The sequence below is a fragment of the Vipera ursinii genome, assembly GCF_947247035.1.
Source record: "Vipera ursinii genome assembly, chromosome: 1".
Taxonomy (NCBI): Eukaryota; Metazoa; Chordata; class Lepidosauria; order Squamata; family Viperidae; genus Vipera; species Vipera ursinii.
Window position 1 is genome coordinate 151394899 of NC_139512.1, and position 27497 is coordinate 151422395.

The following is a 27497-nucleotide window of genomic DNA, read 5'->3' on the forward strand; positions in this document are numbered from 1 at the left end:
AAAAGGAAACATGACACTCTGCTAGATTTCTCTAGGTTTAGCATAGTCAAGATTTCGTTTTTTAAAAATGCACTGTTTTTGTATACAGTCCTCGACTTACAACCATTCGTTTAAAGATTATTCAAAGTTATGACATGCTGAAAAAAGTGATTTATGACAATCCTCGTACTAATGACTATTTTTCAATGCCTGTGGGCCATGTCATCAAAATTGGAGTGTATTTCTAACAGTTGTAGTATCTCAGGGTCATGTGACTGCCACTACAACTTTCCCAGAGGGCTTTTGACAGGCAAAGTCAATGGGGTAAGTGAGATTCACTTAACAAACACAAGATTCACTTAATGACTGTGCCAAAAAGGTCATAAAATTAATGACCACATCATTTAGAAACAGAAATTCTAGTCTCAGTTGTGATCATAAGTCGAGGGCTACATGTATTGGTTGTGACAACTGAGTTCTGATTTTGGATCCTGAAGGACTGCTCTAAGAACAAAAGGCCTTTCTCCGTTTCCTCCCCTCCTCCCTGCCCCCGCCCCCGGCTGGGTCTTGCTGGAGGATGGACTCTGATGCTTTCCCCAATAATTCTTTTCTCCTTTAGTCTCCGGCATCACCTCTATAGTGCCATTCAAAAGAAAGCCCAACACAGATTTTGAGTCCAACTCAATGAGTTTCATAGTTAGAGTTCAAGCACCTTTTAAAGCACATTGGGTCCCTTCAACAGCTTATGACAAGTCCCTAAGAACTTTTTAATCCTTTTCTAGCCTGAGGATAAAGAACCAATGAAATCATCAAAGCGTGAGCACACCAATGAAGTAATAAAATGTGGCCCGAAGCACATTTCTTTCAGTTTCTCATTTTTGCAAACACTGGTTTATCTCACTTTTCCTTAAATTTTCGATATACTCCTTGACTTGAAAATTCACTTACATATTTGGAATATATGAAAAGGCAACATTAAGTAAACTCACTTTAAAATATAAAGGAAACAAATGTGAACTCTCCACCCCCGTAGTTTCTCCCTTCTCATCTCATCTGCCTTGAATGTCATTCCTGCTCAGAACATTATCACCACACACAAAATTGGCCAAGGGCAAGAAATAACTTCAAACTAGAAGGCACCTCTTAGGGAACTAAGAGTCAGCTACATCTAATAAACAACAGATGTAATTAACTTGGTTCTGCTTCTCTAAGCAATTAATCTGCACTTTTTAATACCCTGATCCTAAAAAGTGATAATAAAGGCTCAGCATTGGGATTGTAAACTTCTCCAGCAACATAACCTTATTTATTCTTTATTCACTCGTAGACAACCACGCCAATTCTAGCAGCATAAGGTTTTTTTAACCGTTTTTTAAAAAAACTGTCATTTCAGCTGAATGCATGGACGTTTAGAATTGATCCCACCAATGGCATAGAATACTGGACATCTTGTAAAGTTATCTTTCCCGTTAAAAGATCTCTTTTCATACAGAGTGTTTGGATGTGTTTTGTTTTACGATGGTTTTGTTGTAAGAAAACACCAAGACACAATACAATTACAAAAGCACAATCCAATTGTCGCAGCTAAAATGATAATTCTTTACAATCATACTCAATTCCAGGTGTCCATCAGCCCTCAAAAGCTCTCTGGAACGGTTTTGTTTTCATTGCTTTTCAAAAAAAGCACAAAGTTCAGGAGAAGGCTGTGGGGCTAACATCAGGAAACACTGCAATCACTACTGATCTCTCTCTCTCTTTTTTTTTCCACAAGGGATACCCAGCATTCCTAACTAGGAGGAGCATATTGAATGGATCCAGGCTACCTGGAGAAGGAAGTCACGAAAGCTTTCAAGGTTAAAGCCATCACTTTTACAGTATGCAGAAACCTCTTGAAAGCCAATGCAGGGCCTGCAGTTTGGATGATATATGACTGCAGAAGGCCTCACTTGCCAGCACGCAGACAGTGTATTCTGACCAATTACACTTTCTGAGTGCATCTTGCATTAGAATTTACTTCTCAACTATTCTCAACTATCACTTCACAGGTTATGTAAGGAAATGCATCATAGGAGATGGAGCAAACTATAGAGGGATCCAGTCTGTGACTTGTGGATTACTGCCATATGGGTCAACTATATGGACCAAGTTCTGTTTTGTTTCTGAAGGAAGTGGAGGATGTAGCAAGATAGAAGCAGCATCTCTTATACTTATAGTAATATTTTGCCTTTGCCTTCCAGCTGTCTGTGTGTCATGTAACGGTGAGGATTATCGGGGATTCGTTGATTACACTGTGTCAGGAACAGGACGCTGAGCTTGTCGATCAGAAGGTCGGCAGTTTGGCGGGTCGTATCCCGAGTACCGCATAACAGAGTGTCAGTCCAAATAAACCATAGAGAACTCCACAAAGAATAAATCTCCAAAGAAAACCTCTACCGGGAGTGCAGAGATCCCCATTTCAGAAGAGCTTTTAAAAAAGGAGAGGGTAAGCCCCAGTTTGCTTTTTGTTTTTCCATCAGATACAGTATGGTCCCTTAAGGTGGCTGAAAGTCAGGTAAGAAAAGAAATCCTTACCCATAGAATTCCAAGCTGGAAATCAAGGAATTATTCAGCAAGATGCTGCAGATTAGAATTTGTTTGTTTGCTTGCTTACTTACTTACTTACGGTACTTTACTTTTCATATTTCTCCTTCAGAGAGAGGTTCTGGGCAGTAACTGATTTTATGGCCTGTTATTGGAGCTGGGGAATTTTATTTTGGGTCTGTGTATGAAACATTCTGGCTGTGAGTGTGAAGGATGAAATCACCCTCTTCCAAAGTTACTGCTTATTTCTTCTTTTTTGCCTCTCAACTTCCCTCTATAGTTCTTTAGTCTTGATGAGCATGATTAAGGCTTGAACACTTAATGAATCAATGGCTTTCACTTGGGAGGGAGAAAGGAGTAATAGACTTTAGCACACATTTATTCCCTCCCAGTTATATTTTCCATGCTACCCATGGAAAGAGAATTGCCAGTTGCCTTCTTCCAAGTAAACAGGGCAGAGAGGGTTTTTTATCGGGAAAAATCAACGGGCATCTTCCTATGAGTTGTGGGTAGGTAATAGTAGGGTTGTGGAGAAGGGTTAGGAGTTCCCTTGTAGGAGCCAAAAACACCCAGCCCCCCCACCAATGTTCCATGGTTACATGCTTAGGCGCACCACATTTACAAGTGCTCGTTCCTGATTGTTGTACACAACAGTGTATATTCCTGCCCTTCCCAATCAAAATAAGTTGCTCAAAGTCGCTAAGAAATTATGTACATTATATATGACGCAAAACTATCGTAATTAGCACAAGATTGTCTGATGAAAAACAGTACAGAATCAGGGGGGGAGGGGGAGATAATTCAGATTAAATTCCATTTAAAAATGGAATTTAAGTAGAAATATTTCTAGAAGTTGGCTTCACAGAAGATGACACAAATAGAAGAAATAACCCTAATCTCTTGAGGCATAGAGTTCCTTCTTTAGGGCTCTGCAGAGAGCAGCTCCTCTCACTTGTCACTTGAAACTATATATACACTGATTTCATGAGAAATAGATGGCAAGGGTCAATATATGTGATCTGGAGAGAGGAAGGCAGAATCTTTGGCACTATATTTTAGCCCTCCTCAGAACAGTTCATTCTCTTTTATACTTCAAATAAGGATTGTATCACTGCTATTAAGTTCAATACAACATTATCTCTCAGCTGCAACAACACTGCATTGCAGAGGAAATTGATTTTTTTTATCTGTCTGTCTGTCTGCCAGAATTTAGAAGGCTACTTCAGTGACCAAACTGAAAATACCAGAGGTAATAATATCTGACCCTTCGTTCCATCTGTATCTGATTCTGTGAAGTTGGAAGACGGTGTATAGAAGGTGAAGATGGAGATGAAGATAGACTTTCCATAATGCTCAAAGGATGAAAATTCAGTGATACAACTGGGGTAGAAATATGGCTTTACTTTATAAGTTAATAAAAAGAAAGGAAGAATTGTTAAAAGGAAACTGTCATAAGGAATTACATTTACTTTGTATTTTATTTCAGTGTTTTTCTATTGCCTTCCAGCACTGAATTCCATATAATTGGTGAAGGATGGAAGTGTATTCATCTACCAGAATTGTCACAAAATATTTACATTTTGATCTTAAAATAAATCTTGTTTTTTTTAATAAAACAAGTCTTATTCGTCTGCTTCTCCGTAAATCAAATGGTCTGTTTTCCAAATTACGTTGATTTGATTGTGGTATTTGAAGTAAACATATTTACTTGTTAATAAGCCCTATCAAATCTTTATGGGCTTACACTCAGAATAGAGTTCTTAGGAGTGCAGCCTTAGGCAGCAAAGTGAAAATTTTCATCTATTTATTAGGCCATTTAGCTGTGAAATTCAACAGGTTTATCATTATCAGTTCTTTTTTTAACAGAGCAGGTACTTTAGTTACTGATAAAGAGTCATCTCAGTAATTGCCATTTGCCTTCAAAGTCTGGCATGATGTGGCATAGTCTTAAAGATATAAATACAAGCATTCCAATGACCATCACTTTTTTTCACTGATCATTTCAATTGTCACCCAATGTGGTTTTCCTGATTGATATTTGTGAGGGTTCAATGGTTTGACCCCATCAAACTTCATAATATCTTATTATTCTTTGACATTTATGCCTTATACCAGGGGTCCCCAACCCCCAGTCTGTGGACCGGTACCCAGCTGCGGTATGCCAACAGCCAGTCCGCACAAACAAGCAAACCCCATCTGTGGGATGCAGGCAGCATACAAAACCATGCCCCCTCCGGTCCGTGGAAAAACCTTTCTCCACGGAACCAGTCCCAAAAGGTTGAGGACCTCTGCATTATATCATACTAGAGTCTTCTGGCATCAAAAGGTGGTGATTTGAACCTTTTGAAACACAAATATTATTTTACAGGAATATATTTAGAAAATCAGACAGGTCCAAATTGGGTTATGTAAAATTGTGGCATTTTTTTAATATTATTCAGCACACAATTAACTGTGTGCTGAATAATATAAAAGCACCCAATTAACTAGGTAGTAAAGATGGGACAAAAATTATGAATTATAATAGATATTGAATTCACAAACCAGCATGACTAAGACATTCTAGTAACATTTATAAAAACTAAAATAGCAGAATCTGCTAAAGTGCATTTTACATTTTAATATTTCTAAGGTTATAATATCAGTTTGATTAACTTGATGTCTGGAAGACCATGGAAGCATGAACATTAGGAAAGGAAACACACATATGACTCCTCTCCAAATTGTGTCTTTCTATAATGAACAGCATGCAAACTAGTCAATGCTGAATGGAAACAGCAAAGTAGACAAGATGAACCAAAGTGAATTGGAATTATAATAATCTCAGTCTGATGTACTGACAGAATTAGAGGAGGTGCAAACATTTTTGCATTTCTTTGATTTAGGACCACCTGACTCCAAATGTAGTTCAGAGTTGAACAAAGAAAATGAAAGACGATACCATTCAAAAATGGAACAACAGTTTAAAAAATACCTAAATAAATAACCATGGATAAAAAGCAAGGTGGCAAATATAGCCAACACAGTACTACTAAGAGGCTCCAACCACTTTAACTTAAAGCCTGGGAGTAGAGGTAGATCTTCAAGTCCTCTCGAATGTTATCAGTGTGGGAGGATAGTTCCCATTGTGAGGTCCTTTGTGCTGGTTATTTTCTTGAAGATGTTTCATTACCAAAATAGGTTAGCATCATCAGGCGCTGATGATGTAACTTAGTTTGGTAATGAAATGTCTTCACGAAAACAATCAAACTCGAGGAACAACATGGATCCCATGAACTACAACTATTCTCTTCTATAGTTCCCATTGCAGGAGGAATTTCATTCTAGAAGGCAAGCACCTTCTCTCCTAATGTATCCTGGTCTCTTGGCCTTATCCCCAGATCTCCCTTGTCTCCTCCAGATGTTGTGCACTGTAACTTAAATTCACAGGACTGTATGGTTTTCTTTGTCTTAATGATAAAGCCGATGAAACACCAAGAAGAATTAGCCTGTGGACAACTAACTGAATGGACATATAGGCCACTTAGTCACAATCTTTCTGAATTATTCCATTTTAAGTCAAGACAATAATTTTTAAATGTTTATCTGTAGATACAAATCAGCATGTGCAAATGATATGCAAATGATATGCAAATCATGGGCAGATGTCTTCTTTTATCCTCTGTTTTGATATTAGTTTTTGTCTCTCTTAACTATACGTCCAAGAGGCCATCTTACATACCACGCTATTGCCTTACTATTGGCTCATCACAACTGGCAAAACTGAATTGGCAAAGAAGCAAATTAGGGACAACTGAAGCAGGGGAAAAACAATGCAGGCAAGAGGTGATAAAAGTTGGCTTTTTGTTAAGTTTTATGATAGGACAAACAAGGGCTGGATTTTGCAACTCTGCATATTGGTAACAGAAGTTAAATTATTTGTTACATATATTTCTGTACTGCCCAGTTCCCAAGACTCCAGGTGGTTAAAAAAAACAAAGGAAAAAAAAATTGGTACAACTCAAAACCGATAGCCATGATAAACAAATCAAACTTTTGTGGCCACAGAGGATGAGATTACTAAAACCATTCAATTCAACTCTTCGGTCAGTGCAGGAATTCAAATGTCTGCTCATAAGTATATCCAGCAATGGGGAGCTCATAATCTTGAATTACTGACTCTGTCGTTGAACTTTTTTTCCCTCTGTTGTTTAAAAACACTTGTTCTAAAATTCCATTTGTCTTCCAGTAACAATTCATTTTCCTAGAATAAGGGAGACTTTCTGCACAGTACCTTTTTAAGTATTTGAAGAACACTAACATTTCCTCCCTTATTTTCCTCACTCTTTCTTCATTGCAATTAACTTTATAGTTTCCTGTTCAGCCTCATTGCCCTTCTCTGAATTTGTCATGGTTTGTTTAAATCCTTCTTTAAAATATGGTACGTAGAAGTGGATTTGGTCCCTGAGGTGCTGAATAAATAAGTGCTGAATAAAATGTAAGTATTTCTTCCAGTGCTTTGAAAAGTCTGTTCCTAAACCTTCACTCTATTTATTCACCTTCGGTTTGCAGTACCCACTATTCCAAAATATATTTTACAGGTGCTGTTATCAGACAGGCATTTCTCAGCTTATACTTGTGCGTCTTAGTCCTATTTCCTAAATATATTGGGGTTTTTTTTGTTTGTACCTGTCTGTGTTAAAAAAAGTTTTCACAGCTCATGTCTCTAATCTGTTCCAAATTTCACTTGTCTTCTAGAGTACTTGATAATCTTATGTCATCTGAGAAGCATTTTTTCCCCAATCTCTTCATATGTCATTAAAATACTGAATAGTGCAGAACGTGAGATTGAAAAAAAATTGCATCTTATTAAATATCTGACTTTATTTTTTATGAGAAACCACTGATGAGAGAACCTATTAAGAATGACTTTTATGCCAGCTATTTATTCACTTTAATTGACAAGCCATCCAAGTCATGATTAAATAGCTTGTTAATTTTAATATTGTGGGATAATTTATCAAATGTTTTGGTGAAATCAAGATATATTATGTATACAACATTCCCACGGGTTGTTAAATAAGGCCAATCTGACAAGGCTTTTCCTTGATAAAGTGTGATGATTTGCCTTGCTTTCTGTGAATAAACTGATCTTTTATGATCTGCTCTAGAGTTTTCCAGATATTGTGCTACACCGAATAACTCTAATTCCCTGGATTCTCTCTTTATTTTGAAGATGGGGACACTTGTTTTCCATCAGACATCTGGCAGTTCATCTAATCACTAGTGGTCCTCCAAGAGAAAATCTAAAAATGTGTTCTTTTTCAAAATTTGGATTATGATTAAAGTAAATCCCAAATCCTATTTGTTCAAACATTGCACATAATATTATCAGTAGCACGAACTTTGAAAAGTGTGTTCTACATTAAAATGTATAATGAAAGAAAAGGAGAGGAGAAATAAAGTAAAAAAAAAATGTTTAAAAATAATTATATTTTAGGCCAGTGAGGGAGAAACTTTTAAAGACCGAGTGCCCAAACTGCAACCCAAAACTCACTTATGTATTGTCGGGTGCTGGGTGAGCGTGGCCCATTGCTGGGTGTGGCCAATTGGGTAGGTGTGGCCCATTGGGTGGGCGTGGCTGTGGTGGTAACGGCAGGCTGGCTGGGACTAAAAGGTTCAATCAATCAATTCCAACTTTGCGAGATCTTTTTTTTTCCGCGAGAAGTTGAAATTGATTTATTGAGTGAACCTTTTTTTTGCACATGGCAGCGGAGGCCTAAAGCGAAAAGGTTTTATAAAACCCAGCTGAAGGCCTAGGACTGGGGCGATGGCGCACGTGCCCACAGAGAGGGCTCTCTGTGCCACCTGTGGCACGTGTGCCATAGGTTTGCCACCACTGGTGTAGGCCTATCTCAGTTCTTTTGATCAATCAGCCATTTGGAATAAAGTAAGGAAAAAGTATTAACTTGTCTGTTTTCAATAAATATATTGGAAGGCTTTATTTTCATAAAGCTGCTGTACCTATCCCAGTATTTTATTCCATTGTTTTAAAAAAATTATTCCAATGTATCAACATTAACACTTTAAAAAGCATTTTAAATAACCCTTCATAATATTAACAGTGAATATAATTACACAGAGCATGCATTAGCTTTTCACAGAAGGAACGCTTCTTTCTTTAAACAAGTCTACAGTCAGTTTTTATAATTCATCCTAGCCACAAACATCTCAGACTAGTCAAGTAATCCTCTCTGAATCTCAGAAAATCTCCTAATTGCTACTGATGACAGGTGAGAGATTCTTCATGATTTATTATAATGCATGCTCAAATGACTCACAGAACATGTGAGTTCAAATCATCTGCATATGCATCTAAGAGAAATATATTTTTTTTAATGTTGGCTACTAACATGCACATAGTGAAAGTGAAAAAACACTAACACAACCAAAAGCACAGATTGACAGGCATGATGGCTTTATTCAGAATTGTGGGGCTAAACCATAGACCATGAATATGGTGCCTTCAAAATATTTTTCAATTTAGATTTCATTTTTCTTTTCTTTCTTTTTCTTTTGGTTGCCCAAACCTGATTTTGCCCTTCAATTTATCAATCGCATTGCTAGATAAGAAAAAAAAAACCTGGTTGAAAGAGAAATCATTAAAATAAATTTAATCTCAGCAGTTAACATGGGATATTCAATTTTACACTGGAATTAAATTGGATATAAATACCTCCTGTTCTTACCAGTGGGTGGTGTTTTTCCATGTGTTAAGGTATGAAGCAGACAAGAAAAAGATAAATCTTTCATAAGTACAACATATAAAAGACAGTTGGTACAACAACCTTGCATTAAAATTCATCTGGTTATTTTTCTAAACGGATGGAATTTCACCAGCATAAGAAATACTCTACAATGTTTCCCCAAAAGTAAGACCTACCCCAAAAATAAGCCCTAGCTTGAGCTTTGGGGGTGGGCCTAATAATGAGCCCTACCCCAAAAATGAGCCCTAGTTTTGGGGTGAGGCGCAAACCTAAAAATCAAGCTAGGGTGCGGGTGGGGGGTGGTGGAGCTTACCGTTGCAGCCAGGCCTCTCATGGATCGACACTTGCCTAGCCTCGCTGGCCCACTTCTTCTGTTAGCGTCTCTTGGCCTGCATTTCGCAGCCAGAGGCCTTTCCGGAAAGGCCTCTGACTGCGAAATGCAGGCCCAAGCTCCATTCTCAGCTGCAGAAGGAAGCTGCTCCTTCAGTTTCAGAAGAAGTGGGTTGGCTGGGCGGGGCTGCCGGTGCCAGTGCCACGGGGTGAATGGAAAAGATCCATTGAAAATAAGACCTGGTGCCTCTTTTGGAAGCAAAACCAAACCCAAAACACCGGGTCTTATTTTCGGGGAAACATAGTATTACAAAATGCTGCTGAATTATGTTTACTGCTGCATTTGGATTTGAAGCAGGAATCTCACACCTTTTCACTTACATGCAATAGCAGCTAGAGTGCTTAACTGACATCCACCAAGTGTACTGATGAATAAGAGATGAGAAGCCATTGCAGATTGCTTTTCAATACATCAAATCTTACACCTTGTACTACTCAGCTGAACAATATCAAGTGATTCAGCAATATTAATTGGCCATAACCATATATGCCACTTCTTTTCATGAACGCCAAAATTGGCTTTGATAGAGATGAGTCAGTTATTTGATAACCTCACAAATGATAGATTGGTTTCAGACCAAGTCAAGTAACATCTTCCAAATTATGTCCAACCATTTTCTGAGAGCTTTGATAGTTGCTCCTAATGAAATACTTCACTTACAGATACAGGTAGCCCTCGACTTACAACAGTTTGTTTAGTGACTGCTTGAAGTTACAAAGGCACTGAAAAAAGTGGACTTATGACTGTTTTTTACACTTATGACCATTGCAGCATTCCTCGTGGTCACATGATCAAAATTCAGAATGCTTGGCAATTGACTCATATTTATGACGGTTGCAGCGTGCCGGGATCACGTGATCACCTTTTGCACCCTTCTGACAAGCAAAGTCAATGGGGAAGCCAGATCCACTCAACTGCAGTGATTCAGTGAGCAATTGTGGCAAGAAAGGTCCTAAAAATGGGGGAAAACCAGGTTAACAACTGTCTTGCTTAGCAACAGAAATGTTGGGCTCAATTGTGGTCGTAAGTTGAGGACTACCTGTATTTTAATAATTCCGATCACTTGAATGTTTGCAGTAACAATGAATTCCGCTCATTTGACATGTCTACATTTCACTATTTTCAATACACCTTTTCTCAAGTGTAAACTAGGCATATTAACCATTACAGAAACTAGACTAAATTAGGATGTTTTCTGACAAAGGGTGTTTTTGATGTTGATTTTTCCTGACTTGGGATATTTACTGTTGCTTTCATATTAACAGCACAACTTAAAAAAAAGACACTATAGAATTTTTTAATAAATCCATTTGATGTTTTTCTTCCCTTTTCAACTTTAAGTCCATAGCACAAAATCAGCCGTTCCATTAGCTGCCTTAGGGATTCAAAAATCAAGCATAGTGAATGAAACACAACACCTCCCTCAAAGTAATTTGTATACCTGCTGCTGAATTCAACTTTTTTTTCCAGTTTACTGGCCCATCTTCTAAAATATTTTATTTCCTTGAATGGTACCTGCAGACAGACACTCAGGCTGTTTTTTTGGTGGTAGGTTTAGGAGGAAGATGTTGGCTGGGCAATATTTTCAGTTCTGATTCCCAGAAGGTGCCGGTGAAAAAAACAGCACCTCTGGGTAGCTCCTTAATCTTGCAGTGACTCAGGATTGCACATCAGCCTTTTGCGCTTCCTGTACAGTGCCAAGAAATATGAGGACCCAGATTGTTGGAGGCAATAAGCTGACTTTGTAATAATGCCGCTTGGGGGTGTGTGTGAAAGCCCTAATAAGCAGTTGGCTTGCAGAGAACTGTTACGCTTATTGTATGCTCCTGGGCCTTCTAAAGAATATTTTGGAATCAAAACTGAAGTACTGCACAGTTCCAAGGGTTCCATGAAGCTATTTCTGTTTATGGTTCACAATAACTTACAACTGCAATATCTTCCATGTGGTCTTGTTTAAAGCGATTTTTGTTGCACCGTTTTTATGGCCTCACTGGCAGGAGTCAGTCCTGTACTCTTATGGTGCAAGGTCTCATAGGAGATTAGGCTTTTCTTGAAGAAAGTGAACTGTGAGCCTGCATTCCCACAACGAGGGAACCGGTGGCTTTTGATCATAGCAGATCATCAGATCAAAGGTGAGAACAGGGCCATTAAAATACATGTGCGCCATTCTTCTGTCTCAAGATCAATGTATTAATTGTAGTTTGAAATGCAATTTTCAACACAGGCATTAAAAGTTTGCCTGATGGGGTTTGGAAGTCTCAAGTGCTGTACGGCAAACAGCTTTGGACGCCTGCCTCAATTTCAGAAATGGTTGGTTGTAAAAAGAAAAAAAAACTAACAAATGCCTTTGTTTTGTGAAAAATATGGGCATGGCTTCCCTCAACTATTTATTTATTTTTTATTTAAATTAGAATTCAACTGTTTTATCAGAGGTCCTTGGTGCTCTCTGAGCTTGGCTGTTTTCTTGCAGACCCAAACTAGGTAACATTATCAGTGCTAGATTACCAAGCTCAGAGAGTATTAAGGACCCCTCATTTTATCCCTGAGCTACAAATATTCTCCTTTTATTGGTAACTATTTTATATCATTTTGGTGGATCCAAATCTTGACCAGATGGATCGATTTTACTGCACTTTAATATTGGTGGCATTTGGATCAGATTTAAAGCAGGTTAATTTATTATTAAACTATATATTTTATGAACATCCTCTGCTCGGTGGGAATATTTGATTTTACTGAACAGAATCCTTGAACGTGACAGTTAAAAGCAGAAGAACATTGGAGCATGTTTTTTTTAGTTAAAATAACATGCATATATTTTTGTGTATTTATATACTCCTAGAGGCTACTTTGGAAAAACAGCTAAGTACACATTATGTTCTTGAATGAGCAAAAAGAAAGAATTAACTCCTCACTTTGGGATTCTTCTTTCAACTGCTGCTTTTGAGTTTGTTTTTCCATTGAAAAAAAGAAAAGGACATATGTAATTACAAATTATATGGTATATTTTGACTTTTAAGCAACTCCCTTAAGGCATATAGATAGTCATATGGTATGTCCATCATCCATGGAATACATTTTGGTGCTTACTGTGTATGGTTATGTTACTTTCAGCAAGAAACTGCAGTTACCATTTTATGTACAAGGCTTGATTTGTAAGCAATTCTACAATAATTGCTCATGCAATCTTTTGTATGCATAGATTTTGTATACAACTGACATTTGAAGTGGTACAGGTTACTTCTTACAGTTAAAATTGGCCATTTTCCAAAGCATTACACTACAGTGTCTTGATATTTATTTATTAAAACTATGTATATGGCCGGCCATCTCCCAATACAAGTTGTGGGGAGGGGCTAAGAAAACATAAAGCAATAGAAAACAATATTAACGTAGAGTTAAGGGTGGTTAGATTTAGAAATAAAGCTTTCTACTAGCAGTTGGTGTGGTTTCCTTCCTTATCCATTTGGGTATATGTTTGTGTGCATTAGTTGCTAAACACATATGCATATGTTTGTATGCATTAATTGCTAAAAGCAAATGTACATACCATGTTCATGTCAATGCCATTGGTGTACGTCCATGCATGCTGGAAATATTCTTCGAGCCGCTGCCTCAGTGGGTTGGGAATCTGATGAAAGCGAATGAACTCTTTCACACGTAGCATCTGCATGTGATACCGTGCCGTTCCAGAATATAGTCTTTGGATTATTGCGGATACGTTTCCAAAAATGCTTGCATACATTAATGCTGGAATAAAATAAAACAAGCAAACAAGTGGTTGGCTAATATCATTGTACCCATGCAAAATTACTTATATATCTTAAAATATTTGTAATACAATAGTTTTTGAAAACCCCACATCTTACAGAGGAGGCAACTGAAAGGGATATATGCCTCTTGCCACTTACATTGTCCCAATTAAGTACGCAGCCTTGGCCACTTGTCCAGGAGCCACATAGAGGCATGGGATCATGTATCATGGAATGAAAACTTAATGCTCCATTCCTAAAAATATGCGAGATAGGAGAACTACCCAAAGTTGTTTACAGTTACTCAATGAATCACTCTAACCTGATGGGATGATTCCTGCAAAGCTGCAATTTACAGTACTTCTAACATGTTCCTAGCATGCATTATCCAGATATGCTATTTGATACAGCATCAAATTGTATTTTCCCAATAAAGAACATCAATTTTCCTACAAATATGTGGCAAAGAGTATCGTTATTTGGCTGTCTTATGTCAACCACAGTGTTCTGCTTTCTTTTCTCCTGGCATGTCTTGGCATAGCATAGTCCTACCCTATTATGTCAACTACACAAATCCAGGCTGGCTGACTTGTCTCACCAGTGAATGAAGATGGACTGTAATATTACCCTGGCTTAGGTTTTAACAGTTTAATGATGAAATAAGTCATATGAGAGCCCAAAGAACTTTAAGTATTTAAAACAGTTGGTCAGAAGAGAAGTTTGGCTTTTCATTGGACCGCATCCAACATCATAACAGAATTGGAAGGCAGCTTGGAGGTCTTCTAGTCCAACCCCCTGATCAGGCAGGAAAACTTATACCATTTCAGACAAATGTCTGTCCAGTATCTTCTTAAAAACTTCCAGTGTTGGAGCATTCACAACCTCTGGAGGCAGGTTGTTCCACTGATTAATTGTTCTGTCAGGAAATTTCTCCTTAGTCCTAGGTTGCTTCTCCCCTTGGTTAGTTTCCGTCCATTGCTTCTTGTCTTGCCTTAAGGTGCTTTGGAGAATAGCTTGAATTCCTCTTCTTTATGGCAGCCTCTGAGATATTGGAACACTGCTATCATGTCACCCCTCGTCCTTCTCTTCCTTAAACTAGACATACCCAATTCCTGCAACAATTCTTTATATGTTTCAGTCTCCAGTTCCCTAATCATCTTTACTGCTCTTCTCTACTCTTTTGGCTGTGCAAGTGAACTTTCCTTTAATTGCCCTCAACTCTGCTTCAAAGGAGTCTCCTAAATGGAGTGGATTTGGGAGAAGATAGAGCAAAATGAATCCTGTATAAACAGTCTCCAATAGATCTAAGCTGCTGAAATATTAGAAGACTGGAGCAAAGACTATTCTGTATTCTCAGGTCCCTACAAAATAATTTGGGCTCAGTTCCTGCCATCAAGTATACCTGATAACCTGGAGATTCTCACATGCTAATCAGTAAGCATAACCATTGTTTATTCCAGTTGCCCAAGCTTGCATGACCACAAACAGTAAGAAATATGCCAGGCTAAAATATTGTTCCAGAAACATTGTACTGCATTAAGTGGACTTGAACATAGACTTGAGCACATACTCATAGCACTGAGTTAGTTTCACCAGACTGACATCTAACTTCACCTTTAAAGCACTTAATGTTACTCGGATTATACATGTACTTAAAATGCCCCAAAGAGCTAAACAGAAAAGGACATAAAGGGGTCATGAAGTCACAAAGAATGCGTTCAATGCTATGATTGTGGAAAGTTCTTTTTAGTCTTCCGTAGACTTCTCCACAATTGGTTTGGATAAAGATGATGAAAAAAGTGGCAAGTATACATAAAACAGAACATCACTTTGCAATATTACAACAATTCTATGATGTGCCACTGCTGAGGCTACAAATTTTGGGACTGAACCATTTGTCTTGTCTTTTTAAAACACATTCCAGTTCGATTGATATTTATAACTGTTTATCATTATTTTTAGATCAGGGTGACAAACTTATTTTTGGCCTGCCTGCCCTGATCAAGGGCAGTTGCGGAATAATCAAACTTTTTATAACATTACTTAATGTCAGTCCCCTAAAACACAAAACAGAGACTGATGTAATAATAATATTGGTCAGACTTAAATTGCCTCTAAATCCTCACAAGTGGGGGAAAAAAGTTTTGGGAGCTGTTCATATTTAGGGAGTGCAAGGAGTATCTTAAGTACTTTTAAAGTACCTCCCAAGCTCCTTGCCAGGCATGAACAACCAAATCCACGTGTGTAGAGTTGAAACTAGCTATCTCACCACAGGGCAACTTTGGGAGACTTACAATTAAGAATCATTGTGTTGGAAGGATCGATTTAGGCCATTGAGACCAACTTCACTATAGATATTCAAATTAAAGCGTCTATCCAACAGATGGTTGTCTAGGCTCTACATGGACACATCTAGTGAAGAGAACTTCATCGCCACTTTTGGACATCAGTGTTGAAACCTTTTACTAATATTAAATTGAAATCTGTTCTTTATTCTGTGCTATGCATACAGATATCTTGATTTCATTTCTGTATGATATCATTTTGGGTATTTGCTATTGCATCACCCTTTATTCTTCTCTAGGCTAAACATGACCAGAACCTTCAATCTTTCTTCTTATGATTAGTTTCTATCTCAAGTGATCCTTGTGGCCAGTCAGTAAATCTGTTAGTATGGAATAAAAAAAACTAGACATAATATTCATGGGGGCCTTACCACCTTGAAATAAACTGTAACTATTACTTCCCATGATTTGCAGAGAAGCTCATTTTTGAAGCCATAACACATTGTTGAATTATATTGTTTGAATAAACTATTGTTCCAAGATGCTTTTCACTGTAATATTGCAAAGCTAAGCATTCCAACTTTCACTCTGTTTATTTGATCTGTTTCCTAAATGAAGTTTTTTATGTTTGCTTCTGTTAATGTTATTTAGTATTTTCAGCCTATATATATATATATATATATGTTTTCGTAGATTCTCGCGGGTGTCTGTATGTGTAGATCTAGAGTCTCGGGTTTCTTCCCGCGTTCCTTTCATCTTCAGAAAGTTGTGGCGACGTTTCGACGAAATCCCATCCGTCATCATCAGGCCGGAGTGTTCCTCCTGCTGCTTCCAGGAGCAATGCGTGGTCTGGCTGTTCCTTTCCTTCCAACTGCCGGTGGGGCTGTGTTCTGACTGGGTGGAGGCGTGGCTGCTTTCTGATTGGGTGGGGGTGTCCTCCGATTGGGTGGAGGCGTGGTTGTCTTCTGATTGAGTGGAGGCGTGGCTGTCTTCTGATTGGGTGGATGCGTGGTTGTCTTCTGATTGGTTGGAGGCGTGGCTGTCTTCTGATTGGGTGGGGTGTGTTCTGAATGGGTGGGGTTTTTTGTTGTGTTGTAATATCCTGAGTGTTGTGATTTGGTGTCCTGAGGAGTGGGCTGTGTAGTGGCCTCCAGAGCTTTGGTTTGGCTCCGAGTTCGAGGACCTGCTATGTATCTCTGGTATGGGTCAGTCAGGTTCGTGTGTGCGTTCTTCTGCTTGGGTGATGGCACTTTTGCTTGACTTGTTCTGTCTTCTGTGTGGGGGAGTTTTTGTTCTGGGTGTGGATGAGTCTTGCTGGGGCTGGTGGCATTTGGGGTTGTTTGTTGGTTTTTTAAATCCTTGTTTGCTGAAATTCGTTTCTCTATCAATGCTGGTTTCCAAATGTCATGTAGGCGGGAGGTGTCGTCTCGCTTGTTCATACTGTCTGGGTGTTTTTCTATTTCAATGGCTTCTCTGATTATTCTGCTATTGAGATGTTCTATTTTGGCGATTGTTTTTGTACCTTCAAAATTGATGTTGTGTCCCGTAGTGTTTATGTGTTGTACTAGTGAAGATGTGTGATCTTTCTTCTGTACTGAGTTCTTATGTTCTTCTACACGTACCTCTATTCTTCTGTTAGTCTGTCCGATGTATGTTGCTGGACAGGAGGCGCATGGGATTTGGTATATGCCCTGGTTTTCCAGTTCTATTTTGTCTTTGGGATTTCTCAGGATGGTTGATATCTTTCTGTCAGTGTTAAATGCGGTTTTGATGTTATGTTTGCGTAGTACTTTACTGATTTTGTCGGTTGTTCCTTTTATGTAGGGCAAGATGGCTCGTCCGTTGTTCTGTTCTTCTTCTTGGATGTTTTTCTGTTTCGGAGTCCCCTGCTGAATCATATTGGTGATTTTGTTTTTTTGGAACTTGTTTGCTGTCAATATGTCTGTCAGGGTGTGTAGTTCTGTTTGTATATGTGTTTTATCTGCAAGGCGTCTGGTTCTTGTTATTAGTGTTTTGGCTACTGAATTTATTTGTGCTGGGTGATGATGTGATTGCGCATTGAGGTAACGGTTGGTGTGCGTTTTCTTTCGGTAGACTGTGTGTCCTAGGGTGCCGTTTTGTTTTTTGTATATAAGTACATCCAGGAAAGGTAACTGGTTGTTTGTTTCAATCTCCATGGTGAATTTTATTTTGGGATGTAGGCTGTTCAGGTGTGTTAGGAAGTTTTCTAGCTCCTTTCTTCCGTGGGGCCAGATCACGAAGGTGTCATCCACATATCTGAGCCACAGTTTTGGTTTGTTTGTAGTCTTTTCCAGAGCGTTAGTTTCAAATTCTTCCATGAAAAGGTTGGCGATAACTGGTGATAGAGGGGATCCCATTGGTGCGCCTTCTATTTGTTTGTATCTCTGGCCTCTGTGTATATATATATATATCCACTTCATTATCATGCCATCCACCCCACACTTAACTGGTTTGTTAATAGGTCAGGGTATTTTATCAAACATTCAGGCAATGGTTTTCTTGTGATGCACTATGGAAGTGAAAGTAGATTTTTAAGAAATGGGATAGAAAAAGTATTGATGCTTTTAGACTCTAGTACTCAGAAGACTTCTGAGAAGGTCATGGATAGCCAAGAAAACAATAATTGAACAAATCAATCAAGGTTCTCACTCAGGTAGGTACAGATGATCAAGGTCAATTATTATACTTTGGACACATTATGCAAAGAACTAGTTCTCTCAAAAAGTCCACTCTGCTAGGAAAGATGAAAGGAAAGAGCAGAAGAAACAAACTAGTAAGATGGATGGACTCAATTAGAGCAATATTGCATGTCTGTTGGAAGATCTGAAAAACTAGGCTGGTGATAGATCATCCTGGAGAAAGAATGTGGTCATTAAGCATCAATGCTAACTTGATGACATAATCATTTTATTAAATGCTTTGATGAAATCAAACTATGTGGCATTTACAGCACTCCCACAATTTATTAAGAAAGGTAATCATAAAATTAATGTTAGTAGTTGCCTTATTTTTGAAAAATGTATGCTGTCATCTGGGAAGTAATACATTGTTTTCAGAGTGTTTATAGATTATTTTTATGATTTGCTGCAAATTTTTATGTATCAGTGTCAGAGTAACTGGCCTGTTCCTTTGGATCTTCCTTTTCTCTCTTTTTAAGATAGGGACAGTATTTGGCACCTCAAATTCCCTAGAGCTTCATTTGTTCTCCAGGACTTCTCAAAGATATTGGAGAAAAATCCAGCCAACTCTGCTCCATCAGGCTTTCAAAGTTCTGTAACTGTTGTTGTTGTTAGTTGCGAAGTCATGTCCGACCCATCGCGACCCTATAGACAATGTTCCTCCAGGCCTTCCTGTCCTCTACCATCTTCTGGAGTCCATTTAAGCTCACGCCTACTGCTTCAGTGACTCCATCCAGCCACCTCATTCTCTGTCGTCCCCTTCTTCTCTTGCCCTCAATCTTTCCCAGCATTAGGCTCTTCTCCAGTGAGTCCTTCCTTCTCATTAGGTGGCCAAAGTATTTGAGTTTTAGCTTCAGGATCTGGCCTTCTAAAGAGCAGTCAGGGTTGATCTCCTCTAGGACTGACCGGTTTGATCGCCTTGCAGTCCAAGGAACTCGCAGGAGTCTTCTCCAGCACCATAGTTCAAAGGCTTCAATTCTTTGGTGCTCAGCCTTTCTTATGGTCCAGCTTTCACTGCCATACATTGCAACTGGGAAGACCATAGCCTTGACTATATGCACTTTTGTTGACAGGGTGATGTCTCTGCTTTTTAGTGTGCTGTCTAGATTTGCCATTGCTTTCCTCCCCAGGAGAAAGCGTCTTTTAATTTCTTGGCTACAGTCCCCATCTGCAGTGATCTTGGAGCCCAGGAAAATAAAATCTGTCACTACCTCCATTTCTTCCCCATCTATTTGCCAGGAATTGAGATGGCCAGATTCCATGATCTTGGTTTTCTTAATGTTTAGTTTCAACCCAAGTTTTGCACTCTCCTTCTTCACTCACAACAAAAGGCTCTTTAGTTCCTCTTCACTTTCTGCCATTGTTGTTGTTAGCTGCGAAGTCGTGTCCGACCCATCGCGACCCTATGGACAACATTCCTCCAGGCCTTCCTGTCCTCTACCATTAGAGTGGTATCATATTCTGCCATTAGAGTGGTATCATCTGCATATCTTAGGTTGTTGATGTTTCTTCCGGCAATCTTAATTCCAACTTTTGATTCATCTAGCCCTGCCTTTCTCATGATGTGCTCTGCATATAAGTTAAATAGGCAAGGCGACAGTATACAGCCTTGCTGGACTCCTTTCCCAATTTTGAACCAATCAGTCGTTCCGTGTCCAGTTCTCACTGTTGCTTCTTGGCCTGCATATAGGTTTCTCAAGAGACAAATAAGATGGTCTGGTATGCCCATCTCTTTAACGGCTTGCCACAGTTTGTTATGATCCACACAATCAAAGGCTTTTCTGTAACTGTAGCCTATTTCAATAAAATAAAATTTCCAGCGAGAATTCTAGAATCTGTTTCCTGATTTGGCCTAGTTCAAAGGGTCGATGCAGGCTGAGACATAACAGTCATAGTGAACAAGGTCCTACATTTGAGGTTCTCATGCTGGAAGTCTATCACACCTCAGTATTTTCCCACTAGAAATGAGCAAAATTACTGGGGAACGCTGGAGAGAGATGCCTCCATATGGCCTGGTGTTTATGAAATTAGCTTGTATTTCAGCAGCTTCTCTACTGCTAAAAGAGCAGCAGGTCTAAACTTTTATCGTGCCTTCACTAATCAGAGGAGGGATGCTTGAAGCAGAGTAATTAACTGCAGGGATATAAAGAGATTTTCCATTAAGCTCATCTAATCCTTCAACCTTGCGGAGGAATAAGGTCAACAAGTTGCCAAAGAGTTCTTTGCACTCAGCAATGTCCTTAAGAGGAAAGCCATGAGGCTTTGAAAACTGCTGTCCCTGTAGCCAAAAAGAGGCCAGCAACTTTGGGTCCCCACAGGAAGCCTGTTCTTGGGGGAAAATAAAAGTAACGGCAGGTGCAATGAATTGGAGAAGAGCAGGAAGGGTGAAGGATTCCCATTTCCTTAGGTTTTTTTCTTATATCCAATAAGTGTGGACACTTGCCTAGAAGAGCAATATCTTGCTATTTGAGAAGGGGAAAAAGCAGTGAGGTTCTTTTCTTCTTTAGCAAGCCTCTGTGCATCTTGGAGAGGGGATAAAAAAAAACCCAGGAAGATGGAGATAACCATAGAATCAGTGGTGGGATTCAGCCAGTTCGCACCGGTTCGGTAGAACCGGTAGCTAAATTTTGTTGAATTCGGAGAACCGGCTGAACCCATGCTGCTTCTGGAAGTCCATTCTAGGCCCGGAGGCCTGGAGGAGATTTCCCAGGCATAGAACCGCCTGCCAGAAATGCGTTGATGTCACTTCTGGAAGTCTGTTCTAGGCCTCGGAGGCCTGGAGGAGGCCTCCCAGGCGTAAAACAGCCCAAAGGAAGTGATATGAACACACTTCTGGAAGTTCATTCTAGGCCTTGGAGGCCCAGGCCTGCATCCACACAGAGAATAGAATAGAATAGAATAGAATAGAATAGAATAGAATAGAATAGAATAGAATAGAATAGAATAGAATAGAGCTGGAAGGGACCTTGGAGGTCTTCTAGGCCAGCTCCCTGCTCAAGCAACCAAGTTAGCAGTAGGAACAGCAACTCTTTTTTTGTGGAGGAGTCAGTTTTGTTTCTTGGTGAATACCTGGACTAGTCCCTGTAGTTTTCTTGGCAAGATTTCAGAAGCGATGTGTCCTTGCCTTCTTCCTAGGTGGAGACTGACTGGTCCAAGGTTTGCCTACTGCTTTGTGTCTAAGGCAGAACTAGAAGTCACAAGTGCTTAGCCTGGTGCTTTCACCACTACGTCAAACAGGCTCTCCGGGAACAGCAACTTTCTTAATGGGATCTTGTGTTACTTAGTGACTTGCATATGCTTAGAACCACATTCTCTAAAAGGGACTCTTGCTGAACTGAAATTCCCAACAACGCTAGAGACACTTTTCTGACTAGTCTTTCTTGTCTGTAATACAACAGCTTAATTAGTTGCATTTCACCTATGAAGCTTCTGTTGTTAGCTAGTTACTGAATGAAGGCCTGAGTTTCTGGAGAGGTGGAATTTATTGCTATGCCTAACGTGAAGTCTGACATAACAGAGTCCACCTGCCAATTCTCATAAATGGGCATGTTCATAAACGGAGTTAAGACCAATAAAATGGTGTGACGATGGTGGATTGAGAGCTTTTCTCTTGTCATATTGCTAGCATTTGAGAGACAGACAATCAAACTGATTATCAGGAGATTTAGTGAAAAATATATAAACAAGTGTTTATTGAAGCAATATGTTGATTTAATCCTAGCTTATGGAACTATGGAATTGCAAATAGAGTTTGCATTAAACTACATAAAAACACACATATTATTGGAATACCTTTTGCTATGGAAAAGGGCAAATACAGATATGAAACCCAACTGTTTCGTATCCTGACTATGAACTGCCCCTATAAATCTAGCTAGTCACTTTTGGAAACATGATATTAGATTAAATGGACCTTGGTGTGATCCAGAAAACATCCTGTTTCCCCTGAGCTTTACCTTGAGTTACAGTTATCATATTACTCAGAATGGCCTACTGCCACTTTATTGCTTCTTTGGACAATATAAGACATCATGTTCTGAACTTACAGGATCTATCTTCTGCATCTGATAATTACACTTCAAGACTTAAACCCACACCTTAACCTTGTGGTATGGAGAATGATCCACTGAGAGTTCCAATTTTGGGCAGATTCCTAACTCCCCTTTGATCATCAAGAGCTACTTTCAGATGGAGGGCCTTTGAAACTACCAGTCAAAATACATACTGTAATGTAGCTATTCATTTTTTTCCCCTCCTGGGCAAATTTTAACAAATATTGCACGGTGATTGAAAAAAAGAGTTACAAGAGGGAGAAATTTCATGAATCAGATCAGGTGACTGAAAAAAAGTGCCTGATCTGGAAGCACCTACACTGGCTATGGCATCATTAATGTTTTAGTCCATATGTTTAATAAGTTGATCTTTCTAAATTACAGTTCCATTTCATCCCAGCTTCTAATAAGGTAGACTTAAATATTTTTACCCCTTCATGGATTACTGCCTTGTCGTGGCGAAGGGGCTTGCGTAATTCAATGAAGCTATGAGCTATGCCGTGCAGGGCCACCCAAGACGGAAAGGTCATAGCAGAGAGTTCTGACAAAACGTGATCCACTGGAGAAGGAAATGGCAACCCACTCCAGTATCTTTGCCATGAAAACCCTATGGACAGTACCAAAAGGCAAAACGATATGACGCTGGAAGATGAGCCCCTCAGGTCGGAAGGCGTCCAATATGCTACTGGGGAAGAGCAGAGGGCTAGTACTAGTAGCGCCAGAAAGAATGAAGCGACTGGGCCAAAGCCGAAAGGACGCTCAGCTGTGGATGTGTCTGGTGGTGAAAGGAAAGTCTGATGCTGTAAAGATTTTTTCTCCATAGGAACCTGGAATGTAAGATCAATGAATCAAGGAAAGCTGGAGGTGGCCAAACAAGAGATGACAAGACTGAACATCGACATCTTAGGAATCAGCGAACTAAAATGGACAGGAATGGGTGAATTTAATTCAGATGACCATCAGGTATACTACTGTGGGCAAGAATCCCTCAGAAGAAACGGAGTAGCCTTACATAAACAGGGATAACTCAAAATTTATTCTATGGAATTACAGAATTGATACAAATTCTATGTAATTGGTAGGCATCTAATTCTTAGCTATAACTTCTGTGTAATTTTATCAGTAATGAAGACAGCGTCTCACAATTATCTACATGGATGTCTTTTCTCTTCCTCAATATAAATTGGAAACAAGGAATTAACTAATAAAGTTAGCTGATAATTAACTTATTCTGCATACAGTATAGACTATTAGGGTTGGCGAAAGAAATCTGGGGTAAGTTTTTCGTTTTGCCAATTTTTGTGCATTCACTTGTACTTTTGCGCACAACTCTTTTGAGAAGGGTTTTCCAGAAAGAGTTTTGCGTGGGTTTAATAAGGAAAAACTTTGTTCTTTGTCACTAAGTAAACAGCAACTTAGAAGACATGGTTGCAATTTTTCATTCTTATGAGTATGTGGTGGGACATAACCACACAATTACTTGTCCTGTCTTGACAAGGGACATTCACAAAGAGGCTTTATCTAACAGTGCTTGATGGATTAAAGGTGCTGAAAGGGTTTATGAATACGGATGATTTAAGCAGAAAAAAAAACCAGTTCCTTAATCAGCTACTCACAGATACACACTTTCCCCTTCAATATCTGTAGTGCTTGGAATTTAGAAAAATTAAAAAGTCAAAGATAGGCCACAAGCTGTCTTCGACTACATGTCAAGCAGACCAAGCCTGCCCTACTTTTCCCTGACATCTTTCCAATAGAGCAGGGGTGATACCCAGAGGAACTAAAGGAGAATTACATGTAGCACCGTAATAGTGTGTCCTCTTTAAAGTTTTTGAGACTCAGATTACTGACTCTCAATCTTCATGTACCTCTTTCAGGGATTCTTGAAGCGAATGAACTACTGTCCCCAAGCAAAAACATTTTGCACGTTTTTCAAATAGGTTTCCCGAAAAAAAAAGTCTTGTGGTCTGCATCCCCTGTGACAGTGAATTGCTTACTGCCCCAGAGTTCTACTTTTACATTTTTTACCCTAGTATTTCACGTTGTTGTTGTTTTTTTTAAAAAAAATCAAATGCTTTCCTTACTCCTTGTCGTACTAATATCACAAAGCCAGCTGATGGTATCAGATCTTACCAGTTGAGTTTTCTCAAGTACATGCTTAAACGGTTTAAAATAATATAAGAAAATCCTGCTTTACAATTTCTCCCTTCCTCGTCCTTTAGGGATATGGCAAGACATTTTACAAAGAAAAACAGTTTTATTTAATGAGTTCTTGCCTTCCTAATAGGATCCATGTTGATGGATGGCTGCAGTGCCAAGAACGGCCACCTATTTACTTTCGCTTCCTTTTTCTTTCCTAGTTTAAGAAGGGCTCCACCCAAGAGAAAAGCTTGCTATTGCCAAGCACTGAATGAGTTTGGTTGGATTTTGGTAGTAGTAGTTGTAATAGGAGGAGGAGGAAGAGAAGGAGGAGGAGGAGGAGGAGAAGGAGAAATGCGCTAGAAAGAAAAAGCTAGATGATTAAGGATCATCGAGCAAGGGAAGGTCAAGCTAAAGGAATGGAATGGATCAGATAGATAAGGGAAAGAAAGCCAGAAGTAAAAACTAGATGTGGCAACACAGAGCATTAGAAGGTTACAGGGCAGCACTCTTCATTTTGTGTCTACATGATAGTCTGAAGTAGGTTGGGTTGAGAGGACAGGACTAGCTTAAAGTCAGCGAGAGAGTTTTCATGGTTAAGAGTGGATGTGAATCTGATTCTTCCCAGGGCTGCTTGCCCCAGAGCAAGGGCTGCCACCTACCATTTTGGAAGGGGAGGATTGAATGATGTCATCCTCAGCCTGTTCCTGGGTTGCTGGGAAGGTAATCATTATGTCTTCTTGCTCTGCCTCCAAAGTAGTGTTTTTCTCTCTCCACTGGTGCAAAGATGCCTTTGCAGGTCCCCATTATGCCTTTCCTTCCACCTTCCACAAATGCCCTTGTTTCAACTGGCTACCGTGTGCTCTCTTGGGCATCCCTCAACTCCCTCAGTTTTTGCTTGGCCAGGCACTTCCTACTCGGCTGGTGGCTTATCTGCTACGAAAGGATGGAATTTTGGGATTTTACGTTCAGGGGAGGAACAGTTCAGAAAGTGGATAAGATTGGCAAGAGTTCTTCCACATTTTTCCTTCTCGCTCCACTGGTGGGAAGGACCGTAAAGAATGTTGGATCCTCTTTTCTTTCTGCACCAGTACGCAAAATGCTTGCCCACAGAAGGGAAAGCAAGTAATGCTACTTCCCTGGTTTGGAGGGGAGAGGGAGAGGAGGAGAAGCAGGGGCTCTGGTAACTGTACTCTGGGCAGAATACCTGACCAGCCCTGTGGCCAAATGGGAGGAAGGGACCCGAATCCACAAAGACTTTCTATTAACTTCATTTCTCAGCTAATTTACATGGAAGATAAGGAATTGAAGGCCGCAGTGCAGAGAAGCCCTAAATCCTAGTTCAACATCTTAACCGCTACACCACACTGATTCCCTCATTTTGAATTTCTCTCCCGGTGACTATGTAGACCAGGGGTGTCAAACTGCCGGCCTGCGGGATGGATGCATCATGCCGAAATTGCGCCCACCCCATTGCCGGCAATGGAAAAAAAGTTGTGATATGTCGCGACATCTCACATGACGTTGAGAGTTTGACACCCCTGATGTAGACCCATCCATGAGATTTTCTTTCCAAGTATTTAGAGACCTGATTTGCTATTGCCTTCCAGCCTATTGCTCTGTCATTTCCTGATGTTCCCGTATCTGATTCTAACCAGCTTAGCTTATTGAGATCAGCCAAGGTTGGTTGGAAGTTATAGCCTACTGTAGATACTGTATGTATGAAAGCCAAAACAGAAATAATGACAAGAGTTTCAGTAGAAATGAAATACTTCCCTCTTGGGAAGACTTAGGACAAGGTGACCTAAGTGTTGCTATGTAACTCTTACTCTTAATGGGTAACTTCAAGCTGTTTTTTTTCTTTCTTTGTTTGAACAACACTTCAAAAGGAGGATGGCACAGATGGAAGATACCCTTTGTAAAGTAGGTCTCCTTGCCATGCCCAAGATAGACCTAGTTAGCATAAACTTTTGCAGAGTAGGAATTTTTTAATACACTGCACATATCTGAGCCATACACAAAGAACTCCTTAAAGACTCAGGAATGTCAGTGCAGAGGAATGGTCCTACTTTCCTGCATGGGGTCTTATAAAAAAATAATGAATAGGTTAAATTCATTGGGTAAATTGTTTAAAGCTGAAATCTTGAAAAGTTTTAAGAAAAGACAAGGGGCAGAGGTTATTCTGCATATTTTATACTAATTTTATATTGATTTGTATTTATGTCATTGGAAGTTTAATTATTTGGTTGGTTAATACTTTTATAATGATAGTTATTTCTTATTGAACGTTATTGTTATTACCATTGCTTTTACATATTATTCTTAATAATTTCTGACCACAGAGGAAGGAAGTGAACCATCACAATACTATGTCCCCAACTCCTGAACTCTGTTGGTTGTCCTGAAGGATGCCATGTTTGATGGTATTGAGAGATCAAAGAGAATCAAAATGAATGTACTATCATCACTGCAGTTCCACCAGAGATCACCAACAAGCACAACTAATGCTAAGTTTCAGTCTGAAACTTGACTGGAAAGGGTCTAGAAATCAGGGGTAGGCAACCTTGGCTCTTTTATGACTCGTGGACTTCAACTCTCAGAATTCTGGGAATTGAAGTCCACGAGTCATAAAAGAGCCAAGGTTGCCTACCCCTAGTCTAGATAATCTGTTTTCTCCAGGGCCCTCTGAAATTGTAGCCTGACTATCTTCTCAACAACTTTCCCCCAAAGGGGAGATTGTGGGAAAATTGTCTAGGAAGAATGTTTGGATCCAATGATAGCTTCTTGAGGAGGTACACAAATGCCCTTTCAAAGCAGGTGAGACCTTCCATTCCTCAAGCAGATAATATGGCATGGACCTAACCACACATGAAC

The 27497-nt window shown here is 39.4% G+C and overlaps 1 protein-coding gene across 1 annotated transcript in view; it reads right to left on the minus strand.

The window, feature by feature from the left end:
* Positions 1-27497, minus strand: part of KCNH7 (potassium voltage-gated channel subfamily H member 7) — a 340601-nt gene that overhangs the window by 49461 nt on the left and 263643 nt on the right. Inside the window, exon 9 of the mRNA XM_083348517.1 lies at positions 13247-13446. Within this exon, the coding sequence (XP_083204643.1) occupies positions 13247-13446 (200 nt within the window). The remainder of the gene's footprint in view (positions 1-13246; positions 13447-27497) is intronic.